Here is a 15678-nt window from a genome sequence, read left to right as displayed (position 1 = left end):
TATTTTTCTTATGTTTGTAAATATTTTATTATTTTTTGTAACTTAGTTCTTTTTTATTTTTTGTACTTTAGCTAGTTTATTTAATTGTATTTATTTGTAGCAATTGTGTTTAATTAATTTATTGATAGTGTAGTGTTAGGTTAATTGTAGGTAATTGTAGGTAGTTTATTTAATTAATTTATTGATAGGGTAGTGTTAGGTTTAATTATATCTTAGGTTAGGATTTATTTTACAGGTAAATTTGTTATTATTTTAACTAGGTAACTATTAAATAGTTCTTAACTATTTAATAGCTATTGTACCTGGTTAAAATAATTACAAAGTTGCCTGTAAAATAAATATTAATCCTAAAATAGCTATAATATAATTATAATTTATATTGTAGCTATATTAGTATTTATTTTACAGGTATTTAGTTTTAAATAGGAATAAGTTATTTAATAAGAGTTAATTTATTTCGTTAGATTTAAATTATATTTAACTTAGGGGGGTGTTAGTGTTAGACTTAGCTTTAGGGGTTAATCCATTTATTAGAATAGCGGTGAGCTCCGGTCGGCAGATTAGGGGTTAATAATTGAAGTTAGGTGTTGGCGATGTTAGGGAGGGCAGATTAGGGGTTAATACTATTTATGATAGGGTTAGTGAGGCGGGTTAGGGGTTAATAACTTTATTATAGTAGCGCTCAGGTCCGCTCGGCAGATTAGGGGTTAATAAGTGTAGGCAGGTGTCGGCGACGTTGAGGGGGGCAGATTAGGGGTTAATAAATATAATATAGGGGTCGGCGGTGTTAGGGGTAGCAGATTAGGGGTACATAGGGATAACGTAGGTGGCGGCGCTTTGCGGTCGGAAGATTAGGGGTTAATTATTTTAAGTAGCTGGCGGCGACGTTGTGGGGGGCAGGTTAGGGGTTAATAAATGTAATACAGGGGTCGGCGGGGTTAGGGGCAGCAGATTAGGGGTACATAAGTATAACGTAGGTGGCGGTCGGCAGATTAGGGGTTAAAAATTTTAATCGAGTGGCGGCGATATGGGGGGGCCTCGGTTTAGGGGTACATAGGTAGTTTATGGGTGTTAGTGTACTTTAGGGTACAGTAGTTAAGAGCTTTATGAACCGGCGTTAGCCAGAAAGCTCTTAACTCCTGCTATTTTCAGGCGGCTGGAATCTTGTCGTTAGAGCTCTAACGCTCACTTCAGAAACGACTCTAAATACCAGCGTTAGAAAGATCCCATTGAAAAGATAGGCTACGCAAATGGCGTAGGGGGATCTGCGGTATGGAAAAGTCGCGGCTGAAAAGTGAGCGTTAGACCCTTTAATCACTGACTCCAAATACCAGCGGGCGGCCAAAACCAGCGTTAGGAGCCTCTAACGCTGGTTTTGACGGCTACCGCCGAACTCCAAATCTAGGCCTGAGATTGCTGAGTGTTTGAAATGAGACAGGATAACTTAATACTGTTCAGTTTACACTACAGCTGACTTAATTTTGAAATACATACAAACAAGCCTAAATCCTGCATTTAACCAGATCTAATAGTATGAGACTGAGTACCACAGCTTATGGTTCCACCAAGACCATATAGAGTACAGCATTTTCAAAATCCATAAGTACAGCTGACAGATGGGAACATTTGTACACCATATTTGAAGTGGTGCTCTTGGTTGGGGAACATGGGGGGGGGGGCAAACATATATCAACCTTTCAAAAGTACTTTTCTTCATCTAGCCATCTACCCAGATCATTAATGTACAATTTTGAATTCACATATTTATTTTTGTTTGCACATTTACAAATATTATTCTTTAAAAAGTGATCTCTTAAAATTTCTGCAATTTTTTTTATCATGCATGTCACATCATGCATGATTTAGGGGATGCAATGTGCAGAAATGTTACCTCCTGTAGGTGTTTCTATGGGTGTCTGTGTTTATGTCTTTGTGCTTTTGTTTGTGTCTCTATGAGTGTGTATGTATTTTTTTTCTGTGAGGGTGGTTGTGTATGTCTTTGTGCTTTTTCTATGGGTGTCTCTGTGAGGGTGTGTGTGTGTATTAGGGTGTTTCATTTTTCCAAAGATGTGATTTTCATATGACTTTGCTTACGCCCCAAGTCTCAGTGATGTAAAAGATATATATGCCAAATTTCAAGAATATTGGATAATATTTAGGGGTTGCACACATTGATCACTTTATCACAAACTTGTGAAATTTCTAACATTGAAGTGCTTTACACTAATGGTCTTCTCATGTATTTCTTTCATCTTTTGCAGGTAATTGAACTTTAAAATGGGAACCAAAAGAGGAATTTTGCTGCTAGAAAAGGTGCCTAGTGGTGAGTTTTTAGGAGCTCGGCTCCCTTCAAAGGAACAAGTACTTTTAGTTTTTATTTACCATCACAAGGAAATGAAAGAAACACTTTCGAATGCTGCTAAATCTACCAGTACTAAACTACAGGAAGTGTGGAGGAAAGCAAATATTCCTGTTACGACGGAGGAGAATATCCGTGCTGGTATACAGAAGCTGTACAAAGAATACAAAAATCTGGGTAAAGAGAAATTGAGAAACACGTATAAAGCAAATGTGAAACTGCAGATTTGGAAAGGTGATCTCGTAGAGTTATTTGACATTTCCCGGCAAAATGTGATGGACATGAATAGCGTATCACAAGAAGATAAAGAATTTCTTAGGTCACAAAGAGAAGATCGTATGAGTTCATCAATGAGTGGAGTAAACAAGGTTTTTGCCTCGAAAATAAGAACTAAGTGTACAAAAGAAGAAAATATGACTAAAAATTTAGAAACCAAACCTGCAAAGAAAAAGGAAGTGAAATGATTAGAGGGTAAAAACATGGTTTCTGAAGGAAAAGACCTGAGCCATTTTGTTACTAATAAAACAAAGACGTTCTTTGAATTGTTTGGGATCCACGACGTGACAGAATACTGCAGTGATTCTCTAAGAAGCCATGTGAACGCTCTTAAGGTTGTCAATGATACCGCAGAAAGAGGAATTGCTCTGATAAAAAAGTATAACGAATTGGTCAGGGATGAACAACAAAAACAATTCTTGTTGAGGGTAGTCGAGCATCACAGAAAAGTCGTCACCAAGTGAACAAAACAAGGGATTGCATCGTTCAAAGTTGATTAATATAACACATGTTTTGCCTATCATATTACCTATTAATCTTAGTGTATAGTTTTAGTAGTATTTTAAGTTTGTTATTTCTACTTTTCCCAATAAAAGTAATTAACATTGAAAAATCATATTTTTTGCCTACTTTTACAAAACAGATCAAAGTGGATCAAAGTGTGCAACCTCTAAATATTATCCAATCTTCTTGAAATTTAGCATATATATCTTTTACATCACTGAGACTCGGGGCATAAGCAAAGTCTGCAAAAATGTTAGTTTATTTTTTGCCTAAGAAAATGAAACACCCTAGCGTGTATGTATGTCTTTGTGTATTTTTTGTGGATGTCTGTGAGGGTGTGTGCGTATGTCTTTGTGATTTTTCTATGGGTGTCTCTGTGAGGGTGTGTGTGTGTATGTATGACTTTGTGTATTTTCTCTGGATGCCTCTGTGAGGGTGGGTGTATATGTCTTTGTGTGTTTTCTGTTGATGTCTCTGTGAGGGTGTGTGTGTGTATGTATGTATGTATGTCTGTGTTTTCTGTGGATGTCTATGTGAGGGTGTGTGCGTATGTCTGTGCATTTTCTGTGGGTGTCTCTGTTAGAGTATGTGTATGTCTTTGTGTATTTTATATGGTTGTCTCTCTGTGTGTATATGTCTTTGTGTGTTTTCTGTGGGTGTCTCTCTGTGTGTGTATGTCTTTGTGTGTTTTCTGAGGCTGTCTCTGTCGGTGTTTCCTTGTTTGTATGTGTAAGTTTGTGTATGAGTTTGTTTGTGTGTGTGTCCATTGTCTGTTCCTTTTTTAGGAATGAGACCTTTCCGGAAGTCACCAATCCACCATTTAACCTTTAAATTATTGTTTAGTCAGTTCAGGGCCCTTTCTTTCAGCCCCTGCATGCTGTTGTCATCATTTTGTTGGCATCTTCCTTGACAAAAAGATAATCAGAACTTCATATTTTGTTTTGGAAATCTCCTTTTTTGTCAAAACTGTAGTCTACCTCATTACTTGTCAGGTCAATGTAAACAAGTGCTGTGTGTCTGTTTGGGTGTCTGTGACTGAGTGTGTTTGTGTGTTTCATTGCTGCAGCTAGAGTGTCTGTATATGAATCCTTATGTGTGAGTGTGTGTCTCAGTGTATGAGTGTGCCTGTGCCTTTACAACATATCCAAGTTTGACTACACTCAAGAATAAAGTGCATATACGTTTTAGTCACTTGGTCAAAAATTGCACGTCAAAGGGTGGTGGTGTGTGTGGGGGGGGGGGGGTCCCCTGATCAATGGTTAAGTCAGGGGCCCCCAAATTTCTTGTGGCGGCCCAGCACCACCATGTATTTAGTGGAATTATGTTTTCTCTTTACTTTGGGGACACATTTGCATCAATTTGAACTTCAAAGCTATTATCCGATTGCTAATCTTTGACATGAATGCTGTATATATACTATCTATTTATCTATCTATCTATCTATCGATCTATATTTTATTGATAACTTAAAGGGACATGAAAGTCAAAATATTTATTTTTCTTAGTTTTCAGGATTCAAATAGAGCATGTGATTTAAAATAACCTTCCAATTTACTTCTTTTATCCAATATGCTTCATTTCTTGGTATTCTTTTTTGAAGTCGCAGCTATGCACTACTGGAAGATATCTGAAGACGTCTGGTGAACCAATGAAAAAAGGCATTTTGGTGCAGCCACCAATCAGCAGCTAGTTCCCAGTAATGCATTGCTGCTCCTGGGCCTACCTATATATGCTTTTCAACTAAGGATACCAAGAGAATGAAGACATTTACATAATAGAAGCAAATTGGAAAGTTGTTTAAAATCACATGTTCGGTCTGAATCATGAAATAAAAAGTTTGGGTTTCATGTCCCTTTAAAACCAAAACGGGCTATTCAGAAGATGTGGTTGTATGACTATTCCTTTCCTTTCATAGAAACTCAGCTTATTGAGAGCTTCATAAATGTGTGCCATGGTTTTCATTGAACTAACACAGAACAAAAAGCAAAACATATATTACATTGTTACATCGCACTAATCATACCTTACCATATAGAGTCTGTATGCCTGAAACATCATCAGCAGATAGCTTATATTGAGATGGATTCACATTTACATTGACTGGCACTGTTGGGAACATCAAAGCTCTTAAATCTCTCGAATGCTCTAGACCCAGTGCGTGACCAAATTCGTGAGCAGCCACTAGAAAAAGACTAGTGCCTGAAAGTACAATGTTTACATATAATTAGGAAAAAACCTCAAATGAATAAGCATTAAAATATATAAGTACATATTAAGAATACTTGTGTGTATAACAAAAGACTAACGTGTTGTCTTGCTAATTTACAACAGAATTTTAAAACCACATTACAATAAATGATCAAAAAAACATTTTTCTATGTATTGATAATAGCAGAAAATGTGTATCCTAAATTTAATAAATGTTTTGTTATATGACTTAAATGAAAACATTAAGGGCTAGATTACAAGTGGCGCGCTAATTGCTGTCAAGCAAAAAGGGGTTTATCGCGGGTGTTTGCATGCGTCAGAAGTAGCGCGCGTATCACAAGTTAAAAGTAAACGCATACGCTTGAGCACAATTTAATTTTAAGTGTGTCGGGATAGCGCAACTTCAGAGCACTGGTTAACTGTTCAAATAAAAAGTTGCAAAAACAAATACCTCGATAATATATTTAAAAGTACAATTACACTAATTATAACACCACCTAATAAAAATTATTATAAAAACTGCATTAAAAAGTTATAAAAAATATGACGTCTCAGGTGTTAAAAAAAAAGGACTGCAAAGGGCTTTAACATAGAGATACATACATATACACGTCTAAATATGTGTGTACATATGTATTTATGTATTTATATGTGTATATCTATATACACCTATATATTTAAAGACAAGCTTAACAGTAATCTTTTTACAGAGGATGAGGTTTTTTTAGCATTATCAAAAATAAATGTTAAAAAGGCAGTGGGTCCTGATAATATTCATCCAAGGGTTTTAAAAGAACTTCGATCAGTGCTAACTGTCCCATTAACTGATCTGTTTAATCAGTCACTATTAAAGGGAGCTGTCCCAGATGATTGGAGAATAGCAAATGTAATACCTCTTCATAAAAAGGGCAGTAGAGAAGAATCTGGCAACTACAGGCCAGTTAGTTTAACTTCAGTAGTAGGGAAATTAATGGAAAGCCTCTTAAAAGAAAGAATTATGACTTACATAAAGACAAACAATTTAGAGGACCAAAATCAGCATGGTTTTACTTCAGGGAGATCATGTCAGACTAATCTAATTGACTTCTTTGATTATGTAGCAAAAGTATTAGACAAGGGTGGAGCAGTTGATGTAGCATATCTAGATTTCAGCAAAGCATTTGACACCGTCCCACACAATAAACTAATTCACAAACTGTATCTCCTTGGTCTAGATTCAAAAATTGTGAACTGGGTGGAATGCTGGCTTAAGGACAGAAAACAAAGTGTCTTAGTAAATGGAGTTCATTCAGCAGAGGGGGCTGTTACTAGTGGTGTTCCTCAGGGGTCAGTTCTGGAGCCTGTTTTGTTTAACATATTTATATGCGATATCAGCAAAGGGCTACAGGGGAAAGTATGTCTCTTTGCAGATGATACAAAAATTTGTAACAGAGTGGATGTTCCAGGGGGGGGGGGGGGGGTAGACAAAATGAGAAGTGATATACAACAATTGGAGGATTGGACAAATGACTGGGATCTAAAGTTTAACACAGCAAAGTGTAAAATAATGCATTTAGGGAAGAAAAATCCAAATGTTAATTACAGACTCAATGACACTTTACTGACTGTTACAGATGAGGAACAAGACTTGGGAATGATTATTTCAGATGATTTAAAACTTAGTAAACAATGTAGTAATGCAGCGAGTAAGGCTAGCAGAATGCTTGGATGTATTGGTAGAGGTATTTGCAGCAGAAATAGTAAGGTTCTTATGCCACTTTATAGATCATTAGTTAGGCCTCATCTTGAGTATTGTGTGCAGTTCTGGAGGCCATATCTTCAGAAGGATATTAACAAACTTGAATCTGTGCAAAGGAGGGATACCAAAATGGTACATGGTCTAAAAAATAAAACTTACCAGGATAGGCTCAATGACCTAAATATGTATAGCTTAGAGGAGAGAAGGGAAAGAGGTGATATGATAGCAACTTTCAAGTACATTAAATGGTTTAGTAAAACTGAGGGTGTGGGTATTTTACATAAAATGGAAAATTCAAGAACAAGGGGTCATGAGCTCAAGCTAAAGGGTAGTAGATTCAGGAGTAATTTGAGGAAGCACTTCTTTACAGAAAGAGTGATTGATTTATGGAATAAACTTCCTCAAGAGGTAGTAGCAACAAACACTGTGGGGGACTTTAAAAATGCATGGGACAAGCATAAGGCTATCCTACGAACTAGATAAGTTTATACTGTTAGGTAAGGTCGGGCAGACTTGCTGGGCCTATGGCTCTTATCTGCCGTCAATATCTATGTTTCTATATATACACATATAAACACATAAATACATATATAGACATATACAGTACATAAGTGCATTTAAGCCCTTTGCATTTAAGTAGAGGAAAACATGAAAAAGCATATTTATGGAATATTCATATTTAATAATGTGTATGTATTGTCAATATTTCACATTCCAATGTTCTTCACATAGTGGAATAAGTTCTAAGTATTTATAAATAGATATTCCTATATATATATATATCTGTATATATCTATACCTATATATAATCATGTATACATAGAGGTATAGATATATATTGTACCATCAGAGATATAAAGAAAAATCAATTTATGAATAAACAGAACATATTTTTCTATGTGAAGATTATTTGAAATGTGAAATATTAATATTTCATGTCTGGTTAGTGATCAAGTTTGCGCTGTTTTGTTTTTTAAATAAAAGAGAAGTGTCAGCGCTAATCAGCTAGGGTGGAGGTAGGAAATGTATATATACACTGATTGTTGCGTGTCAAGATTAACAACTGAATACTACGTGTTCAATATAACAACTGAAACTTTGTGTCTTATCAAAAATATATCTAAACAGAAAAGTTATATTTGAAAGGAACACTTGTGTGGAATGGCTGGTATATATGCAATAGTTATGCATCAGTAACTGGGCGATAAATATCTATAAGGCACAGCAATATACTAATAAACACAAATAAGGAAATGGATAATACACAATTAAAGACAATTTATTAAAACAAATATAAAAGAGGGGACGACTCCCCGGACAGGCGTAATAATAGTGGCCAATGGGCTAACTGGTAATATTTTTAGGAAAAATGACTCGAGGAAATGTTCGGAAGATAAAATATACCTCAATGGGAGGAAATAAGTGAAAAGCACCTTATAAAGACAGGAAACTAGTGGCAACAGCACTCTTAGAAATTCCTCTGTGTATCCAGGAAAAAAACCTGCGGTGCAGATTTAACATGCTGTCCCTTTTGAGGATATAGCGGTCTGTAGACGTGACTATATATACAGTTGGATCAGTAGCGTGAAGATTTTAGCAATAAAGCTTGTTTTTTGGGGTTTGGTTCTGGACAACTGTTCTGAGTAGATCCAATTATACTTAGACAGAGATCGACTGGCGTGTGTTACTCACAGGAGCAACTGACAGCTGTTTATCCCAGCTGAGTCTGATCAGCGTCTCTGTAGGTCCGCCGTTGAGTGTTGGGTTCAAAGGGCACCAAAAAGTGCAAAATGTGACAAATACCGCTGTATGTTATTGAGAGTAAAGGTGATAATAAGGCACAGCAAGTTATTTGTTTTATAAACCAATGTTTCAGTTATCTATCATGTATTACCACCCTAACTGCATATACTAAGGATTAAGAAATTCCACCTTTAGTTAATTGGCAACAAGTGCTGAAAACTTCAACCAATGGGACACCAAGGAGGTATTTTTAAAGAGCAAAGCAAGAGTAACAAATTATAAGTCTTGATAAAGCCCCTAACGTGGGTGAAACGCATTGACCAAAACTACTACCTGCTTTGCTGCTTTGTCTTCTTGTCCCCAAATACACCTAGCCCAAGAAACTCTGAATCTGAACGGAGGGAGGTGTATACGGACAGAAACGGACATTATTTATTTTTACACCCTGTTTTTGGACATTTGGCTTGTATATAGCCACTATTAGTGGTAAACACCTTTACTCTCAATAACATACAGCGGTATTTGTCACATTTCAATGCACTTTCAATTTGGTGCCCTTTGACCCCAACACTCAACGGCGGACCTACAGAGACGCTGATCAGACTCACCTGGGATAAACAGCTATCAGCTGCTCCTGTGAGTAACACACGTCAGTCGATCTCTAAGTATAATTGGATCTACTCAGAACAGTTGTCCAGAACCGCACCACGAAAAAACAAGCTTTATTGCTAAAAACTTCACGCTACTGATCCAACTGTATATACAGTCACGTCTACAGACCGCTTTTTCCTCAAAAGGGAGAGCATCTTAAATCTGCACTGCAGGTTATATTCCCGGATACACAGTTGAATTTCTAAGAGTGCTGTTGCCACTATTTTCCTGTCTTTATAAGATACTTTTCACTTATTTCCTCCCATTGAGGTATATTTTATCTTCCGAACATTTCCTCGAGTCATTTTTCCTAAAAATATTACCAATTAGCCCATTGGCCACAATTATCACGCCTGTCCGGGGAGACATCCCCTTTTATATTTGTTTTAATAAATTGTTTTTAATTGTATACTATCCATTTCCTTATTTGTATTTATTATTATATTGCTGTGCCTTATAGATATTTATCGCCCAGTTACTGTTGCATAACTATTGCATATATACCAGCCCTTCCACACAAGTGTTCCTTTCAAATATAACTTTTCTGTTTAGATATATTTTTGATAAGACACAAAGTTTCAGTTGTTATATTGAACACGTAGTATTCAGTTGTTAATCTTGACACGCAACAATCAGTGTATATATACATTTCCTACCTCCACCTTAGCTGATTAGCGCTGACACTTCACTTTTATTTAACTTTCATTCTGTTTATTTATTTTTCCTGGAGGGGATATTTTAGTGTCAGCTGGGTCCTTCAGTGTCTAGGGTGCTCTCTCTCTGTCTGTTTACGTAACTGTTTTGTTTTTTTCCACTTTCGTGCTCCATTGAAGTGTATGGGGGAATACGTTAACGAGGTTACAGTGTTCTAACTTTGGCTTTTTGTGTGCATCAGGTTAGCATGCGATTGATCGAAAATGTTTTACTTTCAACTTGTAATACGCATGCACTTACCTTGAGGTCCTAATGACCAAGTTTCATCTTCATCAAAATGTGCATCACCTCCGACATCTTCACCAGGGGAAAACGCATGTGCCAAAACATTGAATGGTCCATCAAAAGGAAAAAAATCCCCATGAGCTTTAAAACAAAATGTGTCTGGTTATATCTGGAGACAATGTTTTTATGATAGTGAAAAATACATTATTTTCTAGTTTACAGGTGCCATTATTTTCTAGTTTACAGGTTATGGAGCAGCGGTCTTTAGACTCGCCAGCGGTCTTCAGACTCGCCAGAAACACAGGCCCACAAGCTCCATACAGAGCTTGATAAATGGGCCTCTAAAGCTAAATTTAACCTTACAAGCTACCTAATTAATCCCTTCACTGCCAGGAATAATAGAAGTGTGGTGCTCAGCTTCAATTAAAAGCAGTCTAATTACCAAAAAGCAACGGAAAAGCCATATATGTCTGCTATATCTGAAGAAATGCGGATCCCAGAGTAGCTTTTACAATCAGTAGACGGATGGTGACGTAGCTACAGCCAGGGGGTGTGTAGGTAGCTGTCCAATCATAGCCCTCAAGACACAGTCAATACAAATGCACTTGCGGCGGGGTGCCCGCTGAAGAAAGTCGAGCAGACTTGAGAACATAAGGTACAAAAGGTAGCAGCACTCCAATGAAATAGGATAAAACCAGGGTCTTTATTCTTCCATAATTAAAACAGCAAACAGCAAAAAAAAGGCAAGGATTCATGCAATGCAGTACAGCACAACACAAAGAGCAAAAAAAGGTCATGGAAATGGGGAGCGGAGTCCTGACATGTTTCGTGCAGTTCAGCACTTAATCATAGGATGATTCCCCACATGTGTGGTGCACCATTTGACTGGTTTCTAACCAATCAAAATTTCAAAAGCTATACACACCCTCCAATGCAAGCTATACACACCCTCCAAAGAAGGAGCTTGGATTTAAATGGTGCACCACAAAGGAAAAAAAGAATAGTATTACAAACATACATAACAATGAATAAAAAGAATGCATATATATGTAGATAAAAACTATTTCATACACAGATGAAAATATAAATGAAAAAACATTGTTGTTGGCTCCTAATATTGACTGTTGAAAAGACTTTTGCATCTTTTTAGGTTTATCACACATCTATAACAAATATGTCAATAAAAGGAAAATTTGTTTGTATAATTCTACACATAGCCTCACTATAACCATCAATTCATATTTTTTGTTTGGACCAATTAGATTTGATATTGTCCAATACTACATACTGATGTAATTTGATTAAATACTTAACTATTTGATGTACCCTATTTTTACAAACTCAAAAATTCTCAAACCATTCTGAGACAAAAACGAGGAGGGAGAGATTTCCCCTTTGGGGAACTTACTTATTTCACTGTGTCCAATTTACAACACACTCAACTGTCACGGATGAAACACACACATATACACACACATATACATATTTGTCAAGAAGCACAATAATGTGTGCATTGTCTATCACATATAAAAGACCCAAATCATACAATAGGCCCTATTAATAATGTATATAGGACAGATGACATAGGATAGCAGATGCCATGCCAGGGTGATTATATGTGACCACTATGATTGATGGCATCTGCTATCCTATGTCATCTGTCCAGCCTCAATGCATGTCGGTGTATATAATTGCAAATCTAATACCTGCATTTTTTTATGTATATGTTTTCACATTAACATAATTTTGATGTATGGGATATATTTTGCCTTTTTCTCCCTTATCTTTGGATAATAGACCCATTTGTATTACTGTTTTTTTTGCATTAGACATGCAATGTTCACATTGTTGTGTTTTTGATATATACACACATATATATATACATTATCATACCCCCCAACTGTCCCGATTTTCGCGGGACAGTCCCGATTTTAGGGGTCTGTCCCCCTGTCCCAGGTTGCTAGCCATCTGTCCCGATTTGCCCCAGGCATTAAAAAAAAAAATTCTGTTGGGCCCATACTCAGAAGAAGCAGCTGGCTTTGCTCTCACAGGGTTAGATACCTGTTAGATTCCCTGTGGAAAAGGAATGGTGTGTGGGTTAAGCCGGAGTAAGAAGGCTGTATACCCTCTGACCACGGGTAATGGTGACCTCTCCAACCTACCTCTGGTAGTGATGATGTCTAACCCCTGGTGATAATACTAGCATGCCTTCAGTTTTATACAATGAGCAGTGCTAATACCAGGGTAACGAACAGTGGCAGCCGCAGACTGCCAGCTAATGTGCTTGCCAACCCCAGGACACCATACAATGAATTACAGATATCCATATATGATGTAGTGTGTGTGTCTATCTGTATCCATACCTGTGTGTGTGTATCTGTATGTATACGTTTATGCTATGTAGTGTGTGTGTGTCTGCATGTATAAATGTAAGCTATGTAGTGTGTGTATGTGTATCTGCATGTTTAAGTGTGTATCTGCATGTATAAGTGTATGCTATGTAGTGTGTGTGTGTCTGCATGTATAAGTGTATACTATGTAGTGTCTGTGTATCTGGATGTATAAGTGTATGCTGCATGTATAAGTGTATGCTATGTAATGTGTGTGTGTCTGCCTGTATAAGTGTATGCTATGTAGTGTGTGTATCTTCATGTGTAAGTGTATGCTATGTAGTGTGTGTGTATCTGCATGTATAAGTGTATGCTATGTAGTGTGTGTGTATCTGCATGTATAAGTGTATGCTATGTAGTGTGTGTGTATCTGCATGTGTAAGTGTATGCTATGTAGTGTGTGTGTGTATCTGCATGTATAAGTGTATGCTATGTAGTGTGTGTGTATCTGCATGTGTAAGTGTATGCTATGTAGTGTGTGTATCTGTATGTATAAGTGTATGCTATATAGTGTGTGTATATCTGCATGTATAAGTGTATGCTATGTAGTGTGTGTGTGTATCTGTATGTATAAGTGTATGCTATGTAGTGTGTGTGTATCTGCATGTATAAGTGTATGCTATGTAGTGTGTGTGTATCTGTATGTATAAGTGTATGCTATGTAGTGTGTGTGTATCTGCATGTATAAGAGTATGCTATGTAGTGTGTGTGTATCTGTATGTATAAGTGTATGCTATGTAGTGTGTGTGTGTATCTGCATGTATAAGTGTATGCTATGTAGTGTGTGTGTGTATCTGCATGTATAAGTGTATGCTATGTAGTGTGTGTGTATCTGCATGTGTAAGTGTATGCTATGTAGTGTGTGTATCTGCATGTATAAGTGTATACTATGTAGTGTGTGTGTATCTGTATGTATAAGTGTATGCTATATAGTGTGTGTGTATCTGCATGTATAAGTGTATGCTATGTAGTGTGTGTGTGTATCTGTATGTATAAGTGTATGCTATGTAGTGTGTGTGTATCTGCATGTATAAGTGTATGCTATGTAGTGTGTGTGTATCTGTATGTATAAGTGTATGCTATGTAGTGTGTGTGTATCTGCATGTATAAGAGTATGCTATGTAGTGTGTGTGTATCTGTATGTATAAGTGTATGCTATGTAGTGTGTGTGTGTATCTGCATGTATAAGTGTATGCTATGTAGTGTGTGTGTATCTGCATGTATAAGTGTATACTATGTAGTGTGTGTGCATCTGCATGTGTAAGTGTATGCTATGTAGTGTGCTACTGTGCATTTTTGCTGACTTTAAAGGCCAGAATTTAGAATATTAATGGGGAATGCAAAGAGCAGTTTTAAAGAATTTATTATTAAATGTCCAATTAAGATAAAAATATTTAGCAATGTCTTTGCAAATGATAATTAAATACATAGCTCACATAGCCATACCAGTGGTTTGAGCTTGTGTTTGATTTGCTGCCTAAGTGTATTAAAATCTATGAATTTATTAATAATTTTATTTCTATTACTTTGGTCTTATGATTTTTTAAGCCACGCCCACCACAGAATTTTTTTTGCGGGGGGGGGGGTCCCTCTTTTGAATTTTGAAATGTTGGGAGGTATGCATTATTAATAGGGCCTATTGTATGATTTGGGTCTTTTATATGTGATAGACAATGCACACATTATTGTGCTTCTTGACAAATATGTATATGTGTGTGTATATGTGTGTGTTTCATCCGTGACAGTTGAGTGTGTTGTAAATTGGACACAGTGAAATAAGTAAGTTCCCCAAAGGGGAAATCTCTTCCTCCTCGTTTTTGTCTCAGAATGGTTTGAGAATTTTTGAGTTTGTAAAAATAGAGTACATCAAATAGTTAAGTATTTAATCAAATTACATCAGTATGTAGTATTGGACAATATCAAATCTACTTGGTCCAAACAAAAAATATGAATTGATGGTTATAGTGAGGCTATGTGTAGAATTATACAAACAAATTTTCCTTTTATTGACATATTTATTATAGATGTGTGATAAAACTAAATAGATGCAAAAGTCTTTTCAAAAGTCAATATTAGGAGCCAACAACAATGTTTTTTCATTTATATTTTCATCTGTGTATGAAATTGTTTTTATCTACAATCCACATATATATGTATTCTTTTTATTCATTGTTATGTATGTTTGTAATACTATTCTTTTTTTCCTTTGTGGTGCACCATTTAAATCCAAGCTCCTTCTTTGGAGGGTGTGTATAGCTTGCATTGGAGGGTGTGTATAGCGTTTGAAATTTTGATTGGTTAGAAACCAGTCAAATGGTGCACCACACAGGTGGGTAATCATCCTATGATTAAGTGCTGAACTGCACGAAACATGTCAGGACTCCGCTCCCCATTCCCATGACCTTTTTTTTGCTCTTTATGTTGTGCTGTACTGCATTGCATGAATCCTTGCCTTTTTTGCTGTTTGCTGTTTTAATTATGGAAGAATAAAGACCCTGGTTTTATCCTATTTCATTGGAGTGCTGCTACCTTTTGTACCTTAGCTTTTACAATCATTTGTCTCATGATTGCACAAGTGATATATAAATAATTTCAGTGAGAAACCCAAAGTTTGTGTAAAAATTAACAATCGGCTAGATTACGAGTTTTGCGGTATGGGTGAAAAAGCAGCGTTAAGGCTCTTTTTCACTACCCCTGGCATTATGAGTCTTGCAGGTTTAGCTGCACCACACACTTTTTTGGACAGAATGCAGTGTAACTATCGCAGTTTTCAAAAAGTCCTTTTCCAATGGGACTTCCATTTGCCTGGGAGGCCAAAAAGTGAGCGGTACAGCCAATACCGTCAAGATCCATACCGTAAACTGAAAGTC

The 15678-nt window shown here is 36.5% G+C and overlaps 1 protein-coding gene across 1 annotated transcript in view; it reads right to left on the bottom strand.

The window, feature by feature from the left end:
* Nucleotides 1-15678, bottom strand: part of LOC128654584 (collagenase 3) — a 97198-nt gene that overhangs the window by 45160 nt on the left and 36360 nt on the right. Inside the window, exons 4-5 of the mRNA XM_053708578.1 lie at nt 10434-10559; nt 5168-5338 (exon numbers count right to left, since the gene is read on the bottom strand). Coding sequence (XP_053564553.1) covers nt 5168-5338; nt 10434-10559 — 297 coding nt within the window. The remainder of the gene's footprint in view (nt 1-5167; nt 5339-10433; nt 10560-15678) is intronic.

Source organism: Bombina bombina, chromosome 3, assembly GCF_027579735.1.
Source record: "Bombina bombina isolate aBomBom1 chromosome 3, aBomBom1.pri, whole genome shotgun sequence".
NCBI lineage: Eukaryota > Metazoa > Chordata > Amphibia > Anura > Bombinatoridae > Bombina > Bombina bombina.
This window is presented reverse-complemented; position numbering and strand designations above follow the sequence as displayed.